This window comes from Argopecten irradians, chromosome 12 (assembly GCF_041381155.1).
Source record: "Argopecten irradians isolate NY chromosome 12, Ai_NY, whole genome shotgun sequence".
NCBI classification, from domain to species: domain Eukaryota; kingdom Metazoa; phylum Mollusca; class Bivalvia; order Pectinida; family Pectinidae; genus Argopecten; species Argopecten irradians.
Window position 1 is genome coordinate 23894816 of NC_091145.1, and position 23947 is coordinate 23918762.

The 23947-nt window shown below is 31.2% G+C and overlaps 2 protein-coding genes across 16 annotated transcripts in view; one reads left to right on the top strand and one right to left on the bottom strand.

The window, feature by feature from the left end:
- LOC138336364 (uncharacterized) overlaps positions 1-22838 on the bottom strand; it is a 41470-nt gene extending 18632 nt beyond the window's left edge. For 4 of the 15 annotated variants that reach the window (XR_011210418.1, XM_069285827.1, XM_069285818.1 and 1 more), the window contains exons 1-7: positions 22557-22837; positions 20191-21022; positions 14863-14955; positions 4653-4694; positions 1769-1843; positions 1073-1166; positions 411-644 (exon numbers count right to left, since the gene is read on the bottom strand). Coding sequence is in view for 13 of the 15 variants with exons in the window: in XM_069285827.1 (XP_069141928.1) it covers positions 411-644; positions 1073-1166; positions 1769-1843; positions 4653-4694; positions 14863-14955; positions 20191-20983 (1331 nt within the window). In the remaining 2 variants the exon portion in view is untranslated. Of the gene's footprint in view, positions 1-410; positions 645-1072; positions 1167-1768; positions 1844-4652; positions 4695-4929; positions 4963-14862; positions 14956-20190; positions 21023-22556 lie in introns of all 15 variants that reach the window. The other 11 variants (XR_011210417.1, XM_069285817.1, XM_069285824.1 and 8 more) reach the window with 10 other exon arrangements.
- Positions 14949-23947, top strand: part of LOC138336366 (cytochrome P450 4F6-like) — a 39963-nt gene continuing 30964 nt past the window's right edge. Inside the window, exon 1 of the mRNA XM_069285832.1 lies at positions 14949-15159. The gene's annotated coding sequence lies outside the window, so the exon portion shown is untranslated. The remainder of the gene's footprint in view (positions 15160-23947) is intronic.

Consider the following 23947-nt stretch of genomic DNA (forward strand, 5'->3'; position numbering starts at 1 on the left):
CGCGTCTTAAACTTATAATGAATTAATTCAGCTTCCTTACAAGCAAGATTGGGGCATTTTAGGAGATTGCTTGAGTTTTGCGAGGCTGATGTAACTCCATATTTGTTAATCAAAGATATCATGAAAATAATCTGCGTGTATAAAGGGACTATGCTGTATAAAAACCCTGCTAGAACTACTTCAATTTTTGTAATATTGTACCATATTGTACCAGCAATAAGCCTCCAATTGGCAATAAGCCCCCCCTCCCCCATCCCACTTTTAAAAAAAATTCTTTTTGAACTAGAGTAAAATCCAACAACAAGCCTACTCCCTTTTTTACATATTCTGTTTTCCTGTAACTTCCTTCTGAAAAAACATCAATCTGGCTTTGTTTAAAATAACATTATTCATTACCACATAAAGGATACTACACTACACTCGATCCATCCTGATGTGTCGCCTGCAACAAGTCCTTGCCTTCGTGTCGTTCGTCAAATACTGGAGGGATGCGTGGCTTACCCCCCTTGTAGATAGGTTTTACAGCAGTTTTCATTGGTGACCTTCTGTATTTTAACATGGCCTCTTTTTTGGCATCACCATAGTAACGTACCTGTACTTCTCTGTCATAGCCGTTCTCTATATCCCTGATACGATGCTCCTTCCTGTACAAGTAAAACACAAATCAACATCTATTCAAATACAGGTTAAGTGCAAGTTTTGGTTACTAATTAAAGTAATTCAGCATGATAAGCACTTAAAGCAATATCTTTACCATATAGTCGCTTATTTTTGCCGATTAACATTTTCACGATTTGGACTAGAAGCAAGAAGATTAAGTTTTTGAAATCAAGGGATATAAAATTAATCCCATTGATTCTCAAATTTCCCCAGATCAAATTTTCGCAACCATAACAGTATCCTATGAAACCAAAAAATCAACCCTGAGAAAACAACCGAATGTACAGTACTTAATTTACATTTATTTATGTTATAATTCTCATTCTACATATTTGTACTTTCTGACTGAGTAAATTCTGTAAAAAAAAGGTAGAGATTGGGTCACAGATCATTATAAGTGGTTTATACTCACGTGGCTCTCATGCTCTCCTGTAACATCTGTATACAATACTCAAGAATCGTATTCTTATCTATTTCATCTTGGCGTCCTTTATTTACAATCCAACCTATAGCAGAAAGTAATGAAGTATTTCGTAATAAATCAATTTCTTGTACATTTTACTCATATCTCGACATCTTGACAAGCATCTCACTTTTAATTACTTAACAGTATACCATATGGTATATAAAGCTCGTCAGCTTATTGAGAATTGATTATTTTTAAACTTAAAGAATCAGTATTACTGTAATCAAATAATAAAGATTGAGTACAACTTAATTTGTCCTCTCATATAACCAAATCAGCTATGTCTTTTTTTTAAGTCTTCAAGCTTGTAGAAAAATAATAAGGATACATTATTACCCTATGAGGAAATGATGAACATCACTTGTCAATAAGTTTTTTGTACCAAACCTTTTGAAGTAGAATGTAAAGGTAGTTATCTCCCCTTTCATATACCAGTCTGATCTATCAGACTTACCTCCCTTTGTCTTAGACGAAGTGCTCAGTACTGACGGAGTGAAACCAAGGGAAGTAACTCTGATAAATCAGAATGACTATAGACATGGGAGATAACTTTGACAGTACATAATTAGATTTGATTTTTTTATCCGGGTTAATTTTGTAAGAATTATGTATCACTTACAATCAAAAGGTAGTTTGACTTACCTTTGGTTTCACATGACACCATGGACACAGAAATGGTGGTACCATAAGGAATAGGTTGGTTTGTACCGGTGGCAGCTGAAAATGTACAAGCCATCATGTCAATGATTTTTTATCCAAATCAAAATCATCAGACAAATATCAAAACAAACATGTTATCAAATAATGTTGATTAAAATTTAGGGTCCATGCTTATTCTTATTTGTAATAAAATAAAATCCTTATAAATGAATCTAGATTTCCATCAATGCTATGGTACAGTATCATAAAGATAACAACAGGATAAGACAATGACCACTTTTTGTCTCCCATCACCAACTCTCTCACTCATTAAATATATGACAACAACCTATTTGAAGAGTAAATAATCAACCACAATAAACCTTCTTTCAAATTTACAATCATGTCAATAAATCACATCATATCAAACAAGAACTTAGCCAGTAACAACGAAAAACTTACCTTACCTGTAATGATATTATACAGGTGTATCAGATATCAATTTAACCTGTTTTCATACCTATATACATGTATACAAACTTATATGACATTTACATTTTGTTGAGTTAGCCACTCTTAAGTTGAATAAATTATCTGCTTAAAAGTTCATGTGCTTGTGGTTTCCATAGTAACCAATTAAAATAACATTGACCTTTAATGCACAACATAAACTCTTCATGAGGATACTGATACTGCTGAAAATTAGCCTTAAACAAAACCAATGTAATAGAGTGAGCTCTTGAAACTTGATACTCTTGTTGGGATCCATAACCAAGACTAAAGCTCGGTTAGACTACAGTTGATACTTGTATACTAGATCTGTGGCATCTGTGATTATTAAATATGAGGATAAAATTCTGAAGTCTAGACCAAAACATTTATATGGATAAAATGGGGCAATTTTTGCTTTCCCATTTCTACAAATTACCAAGTATATGATCTACATTTACTCTGATTTGTAATCATCATTGCATAAACTATATACAAAACTTTTCAGTACACTGTATTGTAACACCAACATTCCATTCCCAATGCTGATATCTGGTTAATCATTGGCTGTAAGCAGCAAATCAAACATGACAACTATGCAGACCCATCTCTGAAATATTAGTATGACAAATACTAAAACTTAACCTGATTCTCAGATTCTCTAAATCTCCCTTCTATGTTTTACAACAATACTGGATGCTAACCACTTAACCAGATATGATCAATACTACTTCATGTTGTCAGGATATCTAAAAGTTTTGCTAATTACAAAATGGTGTAATTATTGAGTGCCTGAAGTTTAATCCTTAAAGCTACATTTATTAGATCGAGTAAACGCAGACTTTGGCCTATTATTGGTTTTAATTAGCGATGTTATCTCAACTGTAAACCTTTCCTTCTAATTGGAAAAACGATCAAAACACACTTATAATATGTAAAAGTCTATATATTGACTTTAGTACATTTAAACTAAAACCAATTATAGAATGACAAATATTGGCCACCAATTATATGCTTGGTATCAACAAGTCATTTAAAAAAATATTTTTAAATGGAACACACATAAATCAATTGATCTATTCTTGAGGGGATTTGCGGGGTACTTTAGTAGGTAATCCTTGTCGGTGTGTAAAGTCTGACATGTCGTACAACTGTGATCCTTTAACGTCGTTAATCTATAGCACGTCTGCGGGGACAGCTTTAATCCTCAAATCTTTTAACGGTTTCAAAAATAATTGTAGTTTTCCTTCTTTGAAAATACTAAACAAACATGGATCAAATACATTTTAAGTAATCCAGGAGTAAACATGTTAAAAACACATGGCTGTGTACATTATCAACATAGATTTAAACATACCTACATAATATATATAATTAATATACCAAAAAGCAGAACGAAAAACGAAACACATGATGATACATCCATGTAATATTTTTTGCAAAATTTAACATTTGTAATTTCCTTAACATAAAGATACATATATCTTGGATGACATAGCTGATAAACAGCAAAATTGACCATTATGTAAATGTTTATATTGATATTCAAAATCAATAGATGAATCCACTCTATTATTCAAATTTTTGTCTCTTATCGTCATTTTGAGTAAAATACTAACGTAAACACCATTTGCATTTAACTAGATGTTATAAATCTGACACGATACCAAATAACTACCTTATGTATAATCAAAGCTGGCAGTAAAATGTACTTCAAACGTTCAGTGAGCTAGAATATTACACAGTGTGTCAGATATACAAGCATGTCCTTTGTTATACCTGTCATATAATGACATATTAAGGTTGGGGTCAGACTGGATAAATACCAGGTATAAAAACCTAACGTCTAATTTTCTGACCCTTAACGAGATCTCGAGTCATTAACAGATGGAAATTCAATACACACGTCCAACAATATGACAAAATGTTCTAACATATTTTCCCTACATTAACTCTTTATTTAAATGAAGTCTTAAAAGGTCAGATATAATTAAATCTTGATTTGCTCCACATTTGAAGTGCATTTCCTTACATTGAATTTAACGAAGCATTCCCCCTATATACAGAACAATATCTACTTGGACAGGTGTGACTAATAAACCTCATTAAAATCTCTTACACCCAGCACCTGGATAAAATTCATAAAAAGGTCATTCATAACATCAAAATTCCCTTCAATATTGTATCCCAATTTAAAAAAAAAATAATGTCCTTTCACCAAATATATACCTTTCACCATGACTTCAAAAGACATCTACTGCCAATCAATCACCTTACTATGAAATAAATCAACATTTCATAACAAGTGAAAAAATAAAATACTTCTCAATGAATTATTTTAAGAAATGAAAAACAAAGAACTATTTTCCCTACTACATATTACTAAAAACTTCCTTACAGTCCGAGTTGGAATCATCCTCGTCACTATCTTCCTGCTCCACTGTAAAGTAGCATTGTAATCCACTAAAATTTTCAGTCATAACGATGTCTTAACACTGATTGTTTTAGCCGCTGCATTGTTAAAATCTTCTTACCAATAACAGCAAAATAATCCAGTTTACAAATATAACCCAAAAACCACCACATTTATGATCTCCTGAAATCTTTCAATACCACAATATATCATACACATTCTAATGTTAATTCCCTTGCCTCCAAACCAAAATTCTACATACATTTACCGTGACCTGGTGCACGATTGAAAGTTGCTGTAAAAAATCATAAATATTTTTTTTTATAACAAATGTTTAATCATAAAGACAATTAAAATAAAGGACATCTTTAAAAGTCTTTCTTTGGAATTTTATACATGTATCACAGTATCTTTCAAAATTAGATGATTTTTTATTTAAAATCAATTTGTCTTTGCATATTAAAGAGTTACTTCCCTTGCAGGTAGGTATCCATTGTTACATCATTGTTTTCTGGGGAAAATTCACCTTTTCTCTCAAAAGTATACTGTTAATAGTTATGCTTGTAAACAAATGATATACCACAATCAGTACCAAGGGCAGATAACTCTGTAATATGCAAATGCATGCAGAATATAATACCTGATGATATTTATGACAATTACTTTCTTTTCTTTTTTTTTCGAGATGGATCTGTACATATATACAGTATATGTATATATGTATATGATTTCTATTGATTTGATAAATTGAATTTCTTTCTTCTCACATTTTTTTGACATTTATATAATGAGATTAACATCTTTTGAGCTATATTGATATGATAAAGAATTACAAACAATATTTGTTCACAATAAAACCTATTAGCCCCACTACTTTATGTGTACTGAGACTCTGTAGTCCGTGCCCGTCTATCCACAGGTGTAACAATTAGTCCCCACATACCTGATCTATGTTACACTGTCTACATACCATATACAGACATTTTCTGTGTAAGTAACCGAGTCTAACCAACTTGACTAAAGTTATAATAGTGCGACCCTCATACTCCAACATTCACACAGCTCGAATTATAACCTCTCGCTCACCTCTGCTACCTGATAGGCTGAGAACAAATCAAATGTCCGAGACCATCATCGTCCTGTTCTTTCTTTGATCAGTATAAGTTTCAAAATTCCTTTGTTGATTTTTTTGGTGATTCCATTGAAGCAATTCTATGATAAGCAATACTTATTTTTCAAAGACGCTTTTCTGGCATTAATTTAAATAGCAATCTACATGTACTGTAACTATATGTACTGTAACTACATGTACTGTAACTATATGTACTGTAACTATATGTACTGTAACTATATGTACTGTAACTATATGTACTGTAACTACATGTACTGTAACTATATGTACTGTAACTATATGTACTGTAACTATATGTACTGTAACTATATGTACTGTAACTACATGTACTGTAACTATATGTACTGTAACTACATGTACTGTAACTACATGTACTGTAACTACATGTACTGTAACTAACTATATGTACTGTAACTATTTATGTACTGTAACTACATGTACTGTAACTACATGTACTGTAACTACATGTACTGTAACTACATGTACTGTAACTACATGTACTGTAACTAATGTACTGTAACTACATGTACTGTAACTATATGTACTGTAACTACATGTACTGTAACTACATGTACTGTAACTACATGTACTGTAACTACATGTACTGTAACTACATGTACTGTAACTACATGTACTGTAACTACATGTACTGTAACTACTGTACATGTACTGTAACTATATGTACTGTAACTATATGTACTGTAACTACATGTACTGTAACTACATGTACTGTAACTACATGTACTGTAACTACATGTACTGTAACTACATGTACTGTAACTACATGTACTGTAACTACATGTACTGTAACTACATGTACTGTAACTACATGTACTGTAACTACATGTACTGTAACTACATGTACTGTAACTACATGTACTGTAACTACATGTACTGTAACTACATGTACTGTAACTACATGTACTGTAACTATATGTACTGTAACTATATGTACTGTAACTACATGTACTGTAACTACATGTACTGTAACTACATGTACTGTAACTACATGTACTGTAACTACATGTACTGTAACTATATGTACTGTAACTACATGTACTGTAACTATATGTACTGTAACTATATGTACTGTAACTACATGTACTGTAACTACATGTACTGTAACTACATGTACTGTAACTACATGTACTGTAACTACATGTACTGTAACTACATGTACTGTAACTACATGTACTGTAACTACATGTACTGTAACTACATGTACTGTAACTACATGTACTGTAACTACATGTACTGTAACTACATGTACTGTAACTACATGTACTGTAACTACATGTACTGTAACTACATGTACTGTAACTACATGTACTGTAACTACATGTACTGTAACTACATGTACTGTAACTACATGTACTGTAACTACATGTACTGTAACTATATGTACTGTAACTTATATGTACTGTAACTACATGTACTGTAACTACATGTACTGTAACTACATGTACTGTAACTACATGTACTGTAACTAATGTACTGTAACTACATGTACTGTAACTATATGTACTGTAACTATATGTACTGTAACTACATGTACTGTAACTACATGTACTGTAACTACATGTACTGTAACTACATGTACTGTAACTAATATGTACTGTAACTATATGTACTGTAACTACATGTACTGTAACTACATGTACTGTAACTATATGTACTGTAACTACATGTACTGTAACTACATGTACTGTAACTATATGTACTGTATTACTGTACATGTACTGTAACTACATGTACTGTAACTATATGTACTGTAACTATATGTACTGTAACTACATGTACTGTAACTACATGTACTGTAACTACATGTACTGTAACTATATGTACTGTAACTATATGTACTGTAACTATATGTACTGTAACTATATGTACTGTAACTATATGTACTGTAACTACATGTACTGTAACTACATGTACTGTAACTATATGTACTGTAACTATATGTACTGTAACTACATGTACTGTAACTACATGTACTGTAACTACATGTACTGTAACTACATGTACTGTAACTACATGTACTGTAACTACATGTACTGTAACTACATGTACTGTAACTACATGTACTGTAACTATATGTACTGTAACTACATGTACTGTAACTATATATGTACTGTAACTATATGTACTGTAACTACATGTACTGTAACTACATGTACTGTAACTACATGTACTGTAACTACATGTACTGTAACTATATGTACTGTAACTATATGTACTGTAACTATATGTACTGTAACTATATGTACTGTAACTACATGTACTGTAACTATATGTACTGTAACTACATGTACTGTAACTACATGTACTGTAACTATATGTACTGTAACTATATGTACTGTAACTATATGTACTGTAACTATATGTACTGTAACTATATGTACTGTAACTATATGTACTGTAACTATATGTACTGTAACTATATGTACTGTAACTTATGTACTGTAACTAATGTACTGTAACTAATGTACTGTAACTATATGTACTGTAACTATATGTACTGTAACTATATGTACTGTAACTATATGTACTGTAACTAATGTACTGTAACTATATGTACTGTAACTATATGTACTGTAACTAATGTACTGTAACTATATGTACTGTAACTATATGTACTGTAACTATATGTACTGTAACTATATGTACTGTAACTATATGTACTGTAACTATATGTACTGTAACTATATGTACTGTAACTATATGTACTGTAACTATATGTAACTATACTGTACTGTACTATATGTACTGTAACTATATGTACTGTAACTTACTATATGTACTGTAACTATATGTACTGTAACTATATGTACTGTAACTATATGTACTGTAACTACATGTACTGTAACTATATGTACTGTAACTATATGTACTGTAACTATATGTACTGTAACTATATGTACTGTAACTATATGTACTGTAACTATATGTACTGTAACTATATGTACTGTAACTATATGTACTGTAACTATATGTACTGTAACTATATGTACTGTAACTATATGTACTGTAACTAATATGTACTGTAACTATATGTACTGTAACTACTACTATGTAACTACATGTACTGTAACTATATGTACTGTAACTATATGTACTGTAACTACATGTACTGTAATTATGTACTAACTATATGTACTGTAACTATATGTACTGTAACTATATGTACTGTAACTATATGTACTGTAACTATATGTACTGTATACTGTACTGTAACTACATGTACTGTAACTATATGTACTGTAACTATATGTACTGTAACTATATGTACTGTAACTATATGTACTGTAACTATATGTACTGTAACTATATGTACTGTAACTATATGTACTGTAACTATATGTACTGTAACTAATGTACTGTAACTATATGTACTGTAACTATATGTACTGTAACTATATGTACTGTAACTATATGTACTGTAACTATATGTACTGTAACTATATGTACTGTAACTATATGTACTGTAACTATATGTACTGTAACTATATGTACTGTAACTATATGTACTGTAACTATATGTACTGTAACTATATGTACTGTAACTATATGTACTGTAACTATATGTACTGTAACTATATGTACTGTAACTATATGTACTGTAACTATATGTACTGTAACTATATGTACTGTAACTATGTATGTAATATGTACTGTAACTATATGTACTGTAACTATATGTACTGTAACTATATGTACTGTAACTATATGTACTGTAACTACATGTACTGTAACTACATGTACTGTAACTACATGTACTGTAACTACATGTACTGTAACTATATGTACTGTAACTATATGTACTGTAACTATATGTACTGTAACTATATGTACTGTAACAATGTACTGTAACTATATGTACTGTAACTATATGTACTGTAACTATATGTACTGTAACTATATGTACTGTAACTATATGTACTGTAACTATATGTACTGTAACTATATGTACTGTAACTATATGTACTGTAACTAATGTACTGTAACTACATGTACTGTAACTACATGTACTGTAACTACATGTACTGTAACTATATGTACTGTAACTATATGTACTGTAACTAATGTACTGTAACTAATGTACTGTAAACTATATGTACTGTACTGTAATATATGTACTGTAACTATATGTACTGTAACTATATGTACTGTAACTATATGTACTGTAACTATATGTACTGTAACTATATGTACTGTAACTATATGTACTGTAACTATATGTACTGTACTATATGTACTGTAACTAATGTACTGTAACTATATGTACTGTAACTATATGTACTGTAACTATATGTACTGTAACTATATGTACTGTAACTATATGTACTGTAACTACATGTACTGTAACTATATGTACTGTAACTACATGTACTGTAACTATAATGTACTGTAACTATATGTACTGTAACTATGTACTGTAACTACATGTACTGTAACTATATGTACTGTAACTATATGTACTGTAACTATATGTACTGTAACTATATGTACTGTAACTATATGTACTGTAACTATATGTACTGTAACTATATGTACTGTAACTATATGTACTGTAACTATATGTACTGTAACTATATGTACTGTAACTATATGTACTGTAACTACATGTACTGTAACTATATGTACTGTAACTATATGTACTGTAACTACATGTACTGTAACTACATGTACTGTACATGTACTGTAACTATATGTACTGTAACTATATGTACTGTAACTAATGTACTGTAACTATATGTACTGTAACTATATGTACTGTAACTATATGTACTGTAACTATATGTACTGTAACTATATGTACTGTAACTTATGTACTGTAACTATATGTACTGTAACTATATGTACTGTTAACTATATGTACTGTAACTATATGTACTGTAACTATATGTACTGTAACTATATGTACTGTAACTATATACGTAACTAATGTACTGTAACTATATGTACTGTAAACTACATGTACTGTAACTACATGTACTGTAACTATATGTACTGTAACTATATGTACTGTAACTATATGTACTGTAACTACATGTACTGTAACTATATGTACTGTAACTATATGTACTGTAACTACTATATGTACTGTAACTAATGTACTGTAACTATATGTACTGTAACTATATGTACTGTAACTATATGTACTGTAACTATATGTACTGTAACTATATGTACTGTAACTATATGTACTGTAACTATATGTACTGTAACTATATGTACTGTAACTATATGTACTGTAACTATATGTACTGTAACTATATGTACTGTAACTATATGTACTGTAACTATATGTACTGTAACTATATGTACTGTAACTATATGTACTGTAACTATATGTACTGTAACTATATGTACTGTAACTATATGTACTGTAACTATATGTACTGTAACTATATGTACTGTAACTATATGTACTGTAACTATATGTACTGTAACTATATGTACTGTAACTATATGTACTGTAACTATATGTACTGTAACTATATGTACTGTAACTATATGTACTGTAACTATATGTACTGTAACTATATGTACTGTAACTATATGTACTGTAACTATATGTACTGTAACTATATGTACTGTAACTATATGTACTGTAACTATATGTACTGTAACTATATGTACTGTAACTATATGTACTGTAACTATATGTACTGTAACTATATGTACTGTAACTATATGTACTGTAACTACATGTACTGTAACTATATGTACTGTAACTATATGTACTGTAACTATATGTACTGTAACTATATGTACTGTAACTATATGTACTGTAACTATATGTACTGTAACTATATGTACTGTAACTATATGTACTGTATATATATGTACTGTAACTATATGTACTGTAACTATATGTACTGTAACTATATGTACTGTAACTATATGTACTGTAACTATATGTACTGTAACTATATGTACTGTAACTATATGTACTGTAACTATATGTACTGTAACTACATGTACTGTAATACTGTAATATATGTACTGTAACTATATGTACTGTAACTATATGTACTGTAACTACTAATGTACTGTAACTATATGTACTGTAACTATATGTACTGTAACTATATGTACTGTAACTATATGTACTGTAACTATATGTACTGTAACTATATGTACTGTAACTATATGTACTGTAACTATATGTACTGTAACTATATGTACTGTAACTACATGTACTGTAACTATATGTACTGTAACTACATGTACTGTAACTATATGTACTGTAACTATATGTACTGTAACTATATGTACTGTAACTATATGTACTGTAACTATATGTACTGTAACTACATGTACTGTAACTATATGTACTGTAACTGTACTATATATGTACTGTAACTATATGTACTGTAACTATATGTACTGTAACTATATGTACTGTAACTATATGTACTGTAACTATATGTACTGTAACTATATGTACTGTAACTAACATGTACTGTAACTAATACTGTAACTATATGTACTGTAACTATATGTACTGTAACTATATGTACTGTAACTATATGTACTGTAACTATATGTACTGTAACTATATGTACTGTAACTATATGTACTGTAACTATATGTACTGTAACTATATGTACTGTAACTACATGTACTGTAACTATATGTACTGTAACTATATGTACTGTAACTATATGTACTGTAACTATATGTACTGTAACTATATGTACTGTAACTATATGTACTGTAACTACATGTACTGTAACTATATGTACTGTAACTATATGTACTGTAACTATATGTACTGTAACTATATGTACTGTAACTATATGTACTGTAACTATATGTACTGTAACTATATGTACTGTAACTATATGTACTGTAACTACATGTACTGTAACTATATGTACTGTAACTATATGTACTGTAACTATATGTACTGTAACTATATGTACTGTAACTACATGTACTGTAACTATATGTACTGTAACTATATGTACTGTAACTATATGTACTGTAACATAGTATGTTAATGTACTGTAACTATACTGTACTGTAACTATATGTACTGTAACTAATGTACTGTAACTATATGTACTGTAACTATATGTACTGTAACTAATGTACTGTAACTATATGTACTGTAACTATATGTACTGTAACTATATGTACTGTAACTATATGTACTGTACTATATGTACTGTAACTATATGTACTGTAACTATATGTACTGTAACTATATGTACTGTAACTATATGTACTGTAACTATATGTACTGTAACTATATGTACTGTAACTATATGTACTGTAACTATATGTACTGTAACTAATGTACTGTAACTATATGTACTGTAACTAATGTACTGTAACATATGTACTGTAACTATACTGTACTGTAACTATATGTACTGTAACATGTAACTATATGACTGTAACTGTAACTATTACTGTAACTATATGTACATTGGAACTCACTCTGGACTAAGATATTGGAGTAATGATAATTTTGAAATGAAATAGAACATGGCTGTCTATAAATGAAATTTAATTGTGCTTTTAATTTGAAGGAAAATTTCTTTAATTCTTGAGGACTTAAATATTTAATAATCTAAGTCCTTCCAATATTATGGGATATTGAACTTATCTGAAGGTATCTTATATTATCTTGAATTGATTTGTTCTCAACATTGGACAGGTAACACACTTAATTAACTTTAAAGGCCTGTCATTATCCCAAAGAAGAAGAAATAAGATAACTGACATTGTTAATTTGTTACCAACGACCTTCACCTTTGACCAATTTTATCGGTAACTTTGGCTGTGCCATGACCTTCACCTTTGTACCCCCTATTTTACATTAAAATTTCATGACCTTGCTAGCTGTCTTTGACAAGCTTTAATGAATAATTCATTAATTGTAGATATGGTTTATTTTTCTATTTAAATAAGTGAAAGAAAAAAGGCATTAATTTAACTGTATTCTTGTAATTCTAATATACATACTGTATTCTTTAACAAGGACAATTTGAAATAGTGATACGAAAAAAATGCTTAATTATTTGCATTGATAGACCACTTTTAAAGTAGTGAAAAAACCAATAACAATTTACAAAAGACCATTTACACGGCTCCGATAAATTGATGTACTGTGATAGACAGCTAACAAGGTCATATAATACTAAGGAAAGTGGATTTTTAGATTCCAAAATCTTGAAATAATTTGATTTTTTATTTCAATTAATCATAGAGTTAGAAAAAGTAGATAAATTCAGACGATACAGATAAAATATTGAAAATTTACCAAAACTTTCGTGCAACCATATTAAAATGAAAAATAGTACTGGAGAACCCATGATTTTATTACCTCTTTTTGCTGAAGAGCTCCACCTTTTCAGGTATGACAATACTATGGAAGGGAGACAACTAACATATATAGTTATTAGATCCTTGTAAGACTTCACACATTCAAAGTTCTAGCATTCTTTTCTATTGTCATCATCAAACTCTGTAAATCAAGCATCTAATTTGCTTTTTGTATAGCATTAAGTAATTAACATATATTTAGGCGGACAGAAATATTCAGACACATACTATTTTTACAATATAAAATATATTTCATGTATTTTGACAAATTCTCAATTTACTATCATGATTTTGATTTTCACCAGATTTTCTTGAAATTGCTAAAATTTGTAGAAAACTATCTTCAGATAATTGTTTGAAATATTTCCCCTTTAATATTGGCTTTTGTAAAACACATGATTAAATACAGTGTATAAGCTACAGAAAATTACAAATATTTTCTACAGAATCTGTAAATATTCTCGACATTCAAACAAAATTTAAGGAAAATTTGTTGAAAAATGAACCCATAAAGATTATTAAAAAATTGTCAATATGCATGAAATATACAGTAAAATAAGATGTGTTTGGACACTTATGTCAGTCGACTCTGTACTAAAGTGTCACACATGTGGGACAAACAGTTATAACTGTGAATCCATTGCCATTTGAACAGGACGTGATTCATTAGTTCACATAGAGGGATATCATAACACATAACCATTGGAATGTAACACAACTTACATCTGGGGTCCGACGGCGTTTCTGGAATGTTGAAAAACATATCATCATTGTCAGCGTTTTTCCGTGAGCTTGCTGCAGATTGCAACCTTGAGGCTGTGAATGTGAGTGTGCGTGAATTGATAAAATCAAGCAGGTATATCTAGTGATAATGTGAAGAAGAAGAAGAAAAATATTACTAAAATAGATGGAACATTTCTCAATCAAAGGGTTACAAAAGATTACAAGATTGTCAACACTTTGATCGCCAAGTTCTTTTAATTTTGATACAAGGGTTTCCATATACTAAAACAATGTAAGGTGAGTACAATTTATTGTTGATTAGTCCTAGCATCTGGGCCAGTGATTATGATGTCAGAAAATCACATCAATATATGATGTCATAATAATTACTAGATCACAAGGGACTAATCAATAGTAAAGTTTACTTTAACAACATGGTCTTGGTATCTTGAATTTGACATATTCTAATGTGCTACTTAATTCTGCATTCAATACTTTTTCAGTTGATAGCCATACCGTTTATTTGACAGACTTTATGAGAAAGGTTCCATTTCCTACTCCTATCCAAAACCCTGACCAACAACTCAAATGTCCTTTAGCACAGTTTTCTATTCTCAACCAAGTCAATTTTCATAATTTTTTTTATTTTTATTTTTATTTTGGAAATCAAACTTATTACAGGTGACGGAAAAAGAAACAAGAATCTTGTTCTATAATTGTATCAATAGTGCTAAAGGATTGAAAGTTTAGGCCATGGAAATAAATTTCAAAATCTATAACCGCTACTTAATGACATAATGTTAACAAAACTCCTAATAATATGAAAAAAATTGTCAGTAAATATCAAGAAAACTAAGTGTTATTTTTTCTGTACTTTTACCTTTTATTATGAGGCAGTAAATCCAATAACATATACAAATGGTAGCCTAGAGCTAGGTCTATAGAGCTTAAATCATCCAATTTTAACTTTCTTTTCTATTGTTCAGTGTTTCATAATTAATTATCAATAATACACATGCAGTATATTGATAGCTGTTCAAATGTTAATTCTGATTTGAGTTTATAACTTCAATTTAAATACAAGATATGATGATCTAAAAATATTACTGATATATATGACAATAGAGCTATAGAGCTTCTGTTGTAGCATTTTTTTTTTTTATTCTTCTGACAACCAGGAGTCATGAGAGTTTTACTGATAATATATATATTTCCTGCTACAACAGAAATTAGTTTAGGTCGGGAGTCCATATCAAGATATGGTACATACAGCACAATACAATCAAATTCATCATATTCCCTAAAACATTCATTCATTATAATAAATAGTTACATATAAGACAGTGAGACTGAGCGATTATAAAGCCTTTATGTTAGAAACTTTTCAAACTTTGAAACTTTCAAAAAATGAAAAATCCTCATGTAGATGAATTTATTTTAAATCTGATACAATTTACACAGAAGACGAATTTTCTTGTCAGTTTCTTTATTATACTGTACAGTCAGTCACCAAATTTAATAAGTGAATAAAAGTGGTTAATTAGTTGATGCAGTAATTGATAATACAAGAAGATATAGTGAACAAATTAGTTAAATAAAAGTGGTTAATTAGTTGATGCAGTAATTGATAATACAAGATTAGTGAACAAATTAGTTCTGTTATATATATGTATGCATATATAAAGCCCTACAGTAAATGTGCACAATTTGTCAGGATCCAGCTTTAAAAAAAACAACCTTGGCTGATATCATTCTTAATGAATTACCAAATTGAATTAAATGTTGGAAATAAAGTATTTAAAGCAAATTGATATTTTTTCATGTTTTTATCAGAAAACTTAACATCTTTGAAAGTTTGGCATGAAAACTAAGAAGAATAAAAGGAATGCCTCATAAGGAAGCCTAAAATAATATATTTATTGTGTTCAACTTCAAAATCAATTATATGTATACATCTAAGGAGCTGTAATAATTAAATATCATCTGGTTGGAAGTCCTACATGCCCCCAGTTGTGTATTCGATAGTTTGGCCAGTAATGGATCCTCGAGTCTGTTTTACTGAGGAACAGACCTTCCAATATCTCCGGTGGCATTCCGAACATGTATTGTAATCTGCCAAGTATTTACACATGGAAGGATTAAACATCATAAAGCTTCATTGGAGAAAACAAAATTAGACTGAGAGGGAAACAGAGAGAAAGGCGGGGTCGGTCTGTTACAATGTCGCCTGTGTTGACTCACTTATAGAAGTCAGCTACCTGTTTTCCTATGTCAGAGGTGTGTTAAGTGTTTGTGCTTTTGTGATACACTTCAAGATACTGGACAAAAGGTTCACTGTTAATACGCCATATAGATCAAATATCTGCAGAACCTAACAATGTCCAATACACAACCATTCAAAGCTTAAAAACTTAGCCTTGTGTGTAATTTCTGTATGGCATTTCAAGTTCCTGGATGATATCCAATACTTGGATCAGTGTGCAATAAGAAGCACCTGTTTAGAACTATGTTCAGTGTTTTGTTCATCAATCAAAGTAACATTAATATATATTAAATAACACCAAATGATATCTTCTATATATGTATATCATGGCTTTACAGTCAAATCAAAATTCACCTTTTCACAAAGATAGATAAAGAGAACCTTTTTTAATTGATAATTTCTTGACAATATTTAAAGGACTCATGAATTGAACTACGGTATATATATTCTAAATAATCAAAGAAATTGAAAGTTTATATTGAAAGTCTATCATCGTGTCATGACCTGTATGATTGATTTCTATGGAAGATCAATAATCATTCTACAAATTTAATCAAGTGTCACCACTAAAAAGGCCCTTTTATACAGAAGTCAGACTGACTTATTGGTTCAGTTAGACGAACAAACAAAAGTGAGGTGATAAATTGAAAGTAAAGAGGAAGTAATGAAGCTCTACATCAATAGATCAATAAAAGTAGATGGGTTTAGGAATCCCTCTATAGCTATCCATAGTGTACATTCTGTGATAAGACATCAATAATGTACGACCACAAAGTATAGAATAGATGTCCATTTGTACAGGCTGAATATGACAGGCGTTGTATATATATATGGAATTCCCACGTACTACTGCGCTTGGATTTCAATGTAAACTTTATCTGTTTACCGACGTGACTACTAAGTACCTGTATTAATGGTGAGGGCCCTACTTGGTTGTTCTCCTACCTACGAGCCAACACTGTCTAAACATATCTCTCTAACGTCTATACGTCCATGTTAACGACGTCTATCATTAGTACATGACTAAAACCTGAATACACCTGATCACTATCACTGAGGTCGCCAATATATTTAAATATTTAATCTGCATCATCTCATTGTGTTGTCTTGAAATCTCTAAAATCTAGTCACAAAATTATTTCATATCAAAATATTGAATGGTGTAATCAGTGTAATTTAAAAATAGGATATTTGGGGACCCTATAACTAACTGGGGTGAGAGAAATCTTGATTCTTGGCAGCCAAAAATGGGAGTTTACCCAGTACAGTCTTTGAGTAATTAACTTAGATCCCTACTAATTCAATAATTGAGCCATAAATAACTTATTCAATATGTTTATTTGATCAATACTAAAATGGATTACATTTAGGTGTGAAGGTCAAATGGGATTATCTATACATGGTTTAATTAATATATTGTTAGTCATAATTTCCAAATAAGAATTAATTTAATTCTTTTTATAAATTCATGCATTTTCAGGTAAGTGACATTTTAATAACAATTTTGTAGGAGGCTTTGGAATGGTTTATCATTTGATATTTTGCTAATGATTACGAAGGAATATATTGACAGGTTAGATATATCAAAACATACAATTTAAACTTGAAGCACCCCTTTTGAGCTAATTGCAAGGAATTAAACATTAATATTCAGTAGCTTGAAGTACATCAAGAATGTGTTGATTAAGTCTTAACTATTTGTAATAAGTAGAATGTCTTAATTCCACACTAGAATTACCACTAAGATAATCTGAAGTCTAGTAAGTAAATAGCAAGTACATGTATATTATCTTAAGCTGAATTTTGTTGCTAAAATGTTCAAAGACCTGTGATGGTCCAAATGAAAAAGTGGACTAAATTCATTTGAATCAATGATACATCTTCCTCAAAGTCATTAAAAAAATATATAATATATGCAATGTAGACCATATAGACAGTTGTTTGGTTACCAGTAAAAAAACTTTTACATGAATGAAAAAACAAAAGATTGCAATTTGAAATTATAGCTTCCATTTTGAACTAAATGCATGTAAAAATAGCGTGACATATATAAGAGCATATAAAAATTAGTGTCAAATAGATATATTCCGTTTCACTTTGAAGGCAAAGAAGGAATTGATTTCCAATAAACTTGATTTTAATTTTGAGACAAACAGATATGAGATGAAGTATGTCTCTGTAAAGCTTCACAGCAAGGATTCTATTGATTATAAATAATTGTGCAGGTGTCTGTACTCGTTAGTGATCAATATTTCTATTTACCCCCAATGCTATCTTTCAATAATTGTTTTTCTGTGTGCTGTACACGGGACAAACCTGTCAAACCTGACTCTACGATAACGATTCAGGTGCAATAACCATGGAGGTTTATGATTATAAATTACATTTATTGGTGACAAGTCAGGTGCTCAGGGTTTATATGAGTTGTTGCAAATGATTAAATTTCATGTCAATGACAATAGCTATAAGATAATCAATATAGATAAATCAATGTCAGTAATGAATATGGTTGAAACTTGGTCCTTCACCCAATAAAAACAGTAAAAAATAACCAGGTCCTTTTAATTTCCTAGTCTATTTGTGGTACTTGTCATTTCCTTCATAGTTTTAAAATCTAATTGAAATCATGAGCCATCTTGAGATAGTCTGCTAAACAACATTGGTAGTAGCTGGTGGCTAGGCAACTGTCTGAGGTATCACTGATCATCACATTCACAAGAAAGGGGAATAACCATGTCACATCAGGGTTTCTTTTTTTTAATTATGGTGAATAACAAATTACTTTATGATTAATAATTTTAGTATAGACTGTCATTTCTGGATTGTTCAGGGCAAATAACCCTATTACGTACAATTACAGAATAAACATTGCATCGAGATACTTTTATGATAAAAGAATGATGATTAAAATTTGTATTACAATTAAAAGGATGTGTTAGCTCTACAACTGTTAGTCATGGCTGTTGATCATGCATTGATATACTGTACAATAGTAAGTTATACGATGTGTGACATAAATAAACATATTATACAACAGGAACATATCAGGGTGAAAGGTCACTTACTCGAGCGTAGGTCCCTAGAAGCACGGCCCGTCTTGGATTCCAGTCTATTTCGGTTTTGTGAGACAGACATGTTTGACATGCGACTATCACTCCTTTTGGCAGGCTGCTGTTTCTCTCCGCCATCAACTTCATCTTTAACAATTTCAGGAATTACATTTTTGTTGTTAGTTGGACAGCGTTTGGATTTTGATTTACTATCCAGTTTATCTACACTACTGCGTCCAGTCATTTTAATGGGAACATCAGCTCCAAGCTCCACACTATCCTCATCACTCTGGACCTCCCGTAACGACGCCAGATACTGCTCCCTACCCTCCGCTGTCTGCCATTCACGGGGGATAAAAATCACATCATTTGTTAAGTCTTTCCATTGTGCCATCAACTGGTATTCTAATCCCCTTGGAATATGACTAGATATATCATCATAGTAATACAGATACCTAGAAAGCTGTTGTAGAATATTTGATGAAGAAGTCTTAGTATCTTCAAACAAAAACTTCTGAGATCCCTCATCGTTAGACAAGGCACTATCTAGTCTATTTTTGATGTGAGTCACGGCAGAATTGATATGTGGTAATAAACTTTTCTTGCCCAATCCATCACCAAATGGATCTTGTTCTGCCTGTTTCTGTGCTTCTCTCTCCTTACTTGCCAGGTAGGCCGCTACCTTAGGATTAAGACGGGCATATTTAAGACTTTCTGGTAGATCCTCAGGCATCTTACGGAAACGTTTGCCCGGAGCTTGCTTGTCAGCCTGGTCATAGAAAAAGAATTTGCTCCTGTCTGCTGCCATGTTTCCAATTGCATCTCTTCCCACAAACTAAAGATGAACCTGAAAATATAGAAAATGACATAAGAATTATCAACACACAATCTCACATCCAAATTGTCCTAGATAACCTTTGATTGGTTTTTATTCTACATTTATTTTCAGAATTGGGGAGCAAGTAATGAAGTATCCCTTTTGTTGTGTTCATAGGCCCAATCAATGAATCATACATCATAAAACTCCAATGTACATTTGATAGCTAAATGGATCATATTTGATAATGTCTTTAATGAAATCTTTCAGAAGACCTTATGTTTGGTTTGATTCAAATTTATTGATTAGATTTAACATCCAACAATGAGCCGAACAGTGTGGCATTATCCACAAACACGTTTCTCGGGGGATATTAAAAGCCAGGGTGATCATTTCAGAACAGCCTTCCATGTTTGTAGTAATCATTTTGCTGTGTGAATGTCTGTATGTTTTGGGAGGATGTGAAATATTCATGTTATTTCTCTTTGTAATAGTCAGAATTTTGCCCTTAATTTATAGTGCTATCTCAGTGAAGCATCTCATGAAAGATATCAAACACCTCAACACCTAGGTCATATTATACTGAAAACAAGCAAACTATTCACCCCACTCCCAGTGTGCTGAACGCTAATTAAGCAGGACTAGAAAATTCCACTTTAATAGTCAATATTGTTACATGGTGTGTCTTGGTCAGGGGACATGTGCAGAACCCAGAGCCTTCCTCACAAGGGCGAATGTTCAACCCAAGGCCAAAAGTAAGGCAGTGTCAAGGGAGATGTAGGCTACATAATTAGAAAGAAAAAAAGTCTGTTTGGAAGAATAGAACAAGTGGTCTTACATCAATCACCTGGTTTATGTAGTAATTATTACAAAAACACTTATAGCAATATTGACCCGTTTAAGCGTGCCCCTAAGGCCCCAGGGGGATTTAGACTGATGGAGCACTATGGACGCTGTGGTATCACATAAAAAGCTTGATAATTAAATTCATATTTAGTCGCTTTTTACGATCATACAATGGGGGCAGTGGGTACAATTCTAACACTGTACATGCAGGTTGGGTCTAATATGCTACAAGGTATATTATATATATCAATAATGAAGATTAGATTAAAAGTAGATTTTTTAAATTTAATACAGAGATAATTTAAATGTTAACACATTTTAAAAATTAAATACGTAACATAAACTACAAAATAAGTTTAATCAAATATACTATTTAGTAGAATGATAAGAAAGTTTCTCAAAGTTCAAACTTTCTTTTTCATCATTACAAAGTTTACAAAATATGGCTAGAAAATTACAAACATTTAAAAATAATTTCAATCGACTAATCTTCATTAATTTCAATCATTACATAGAGCTTAACTACTGTTGAAAGAATGTAAATATATGAAGAGGTAAGTCACAGACGGTGACCCTGCTATACACGTCTGTGTTCAATAATTCATAGACAACAGAGCGTGTCCGTTGTACACCTGTTTCTCGGTTTTGATTGCGATTTCCAGCTAGGAAATCACTTAGAAGTTTCGAATATTATATAAGCATTGGAAGTGGTAATTACCATTCAGTCAGACCGATCCATATCCTTCACTAAAGCTTATTTTTCACAGTTTGTTCCATTGTTTCACTTCCAGTCGAAGTACCTGTCGCATGTGTCCGCCATCTTGTTTACAGCGCCATTACTCGGTCAACTTCGTAACTAGGCAACACAGGACGCTTTGACAAGGCATAAGAGTACCTACTTCTCGAGAAGAGAAAGTTTCAAGCGAATGATTTATAAAATAAATTTCGATATATAGCTTCATCCTAAGTAGTATGTATGATAACACACGAATCAGACTGTAGGTCGATCAATTGTGTGCAAAGCCAAGAATGTTCATGACAAACGGTCCACGTACTGTACGGATCAGTAATTAGACTACAGTAGGCCATAGACCACTCTTTCCGAAACAGGTTTAATTCTAAAATGGGAATGTAAAAGGAAATTGATTACTTTGTCGAGTCGCAAACATTATTAGCTTACCGTTAATAATACACTTATAATTGCCCCCCTGAACAATTTCTCATTAGATATTAAATGTTAGGCCTATAATTTTCATAACGCGGGTCGTCTTATTTTTCCCGCCGTCGACCTAAATACCGCGCGTTAGTTGACTGACAAGTTGCGCCAGACGGTAAAAAAAAGCGAAATTAAGCCTAATTCTCATTGTAACAAACGTTACCCAGGGAATCTTGCACCATCGATATACATTTTATTAAGTGTTATTATTTTTGAAAGATTTTTGTTTTGTTTCGGACACGTACAGTACATTCTGTAGATGTAACGTTAGGATCTAGTTGGCCTAGACCTAAATAGCCTACGTGTAAAACTGCCTATACATGTGCTTGCTATATAATAGGGATTAAAAAAAAGAAAGTTTATTTAATAGGTAGTCTACTTCAGATTTTCTAGAGGGAAAAAACTTAGAAAAGAAAAGAAAGAAAAAGAAAGAAAGAAAAATGCATAGGTTGAGCGAACTAGACCATATGGTACGTAAACCAGCTACAAATAATCCCCGCCTGCCTCCTCCCTCTTCTTTTAAAATGGCTGTCCGGTGGGATATTAATGTAGGTCGTCCTTGCCGTGCGTTTAGTTGACTATATCACATAGGGAATCTTGTATTTTTTGGTGTTGTAACCTCATCTTAGGCCATGGATGTAAATTTTGTGGTGTAATTATTGTTTATAATTAACTTTTAATTTTTGTTTCGGAAATATCTGGAGGGATAATTCAGTTTTGATTAAAATCATAAAAACAACAGGCATTTACTTTTAATTTTAAAATGGAAATTAAAACGAATGATAATTCGAAAAGCATGTCCATAAATAAAAATTTTCATAACGGGTCGTCTTAGTCCTAAATGCCGCGCGGTAGTTGATTATCACTGCGCCAGAAGGCAAAGCATGAAAGAA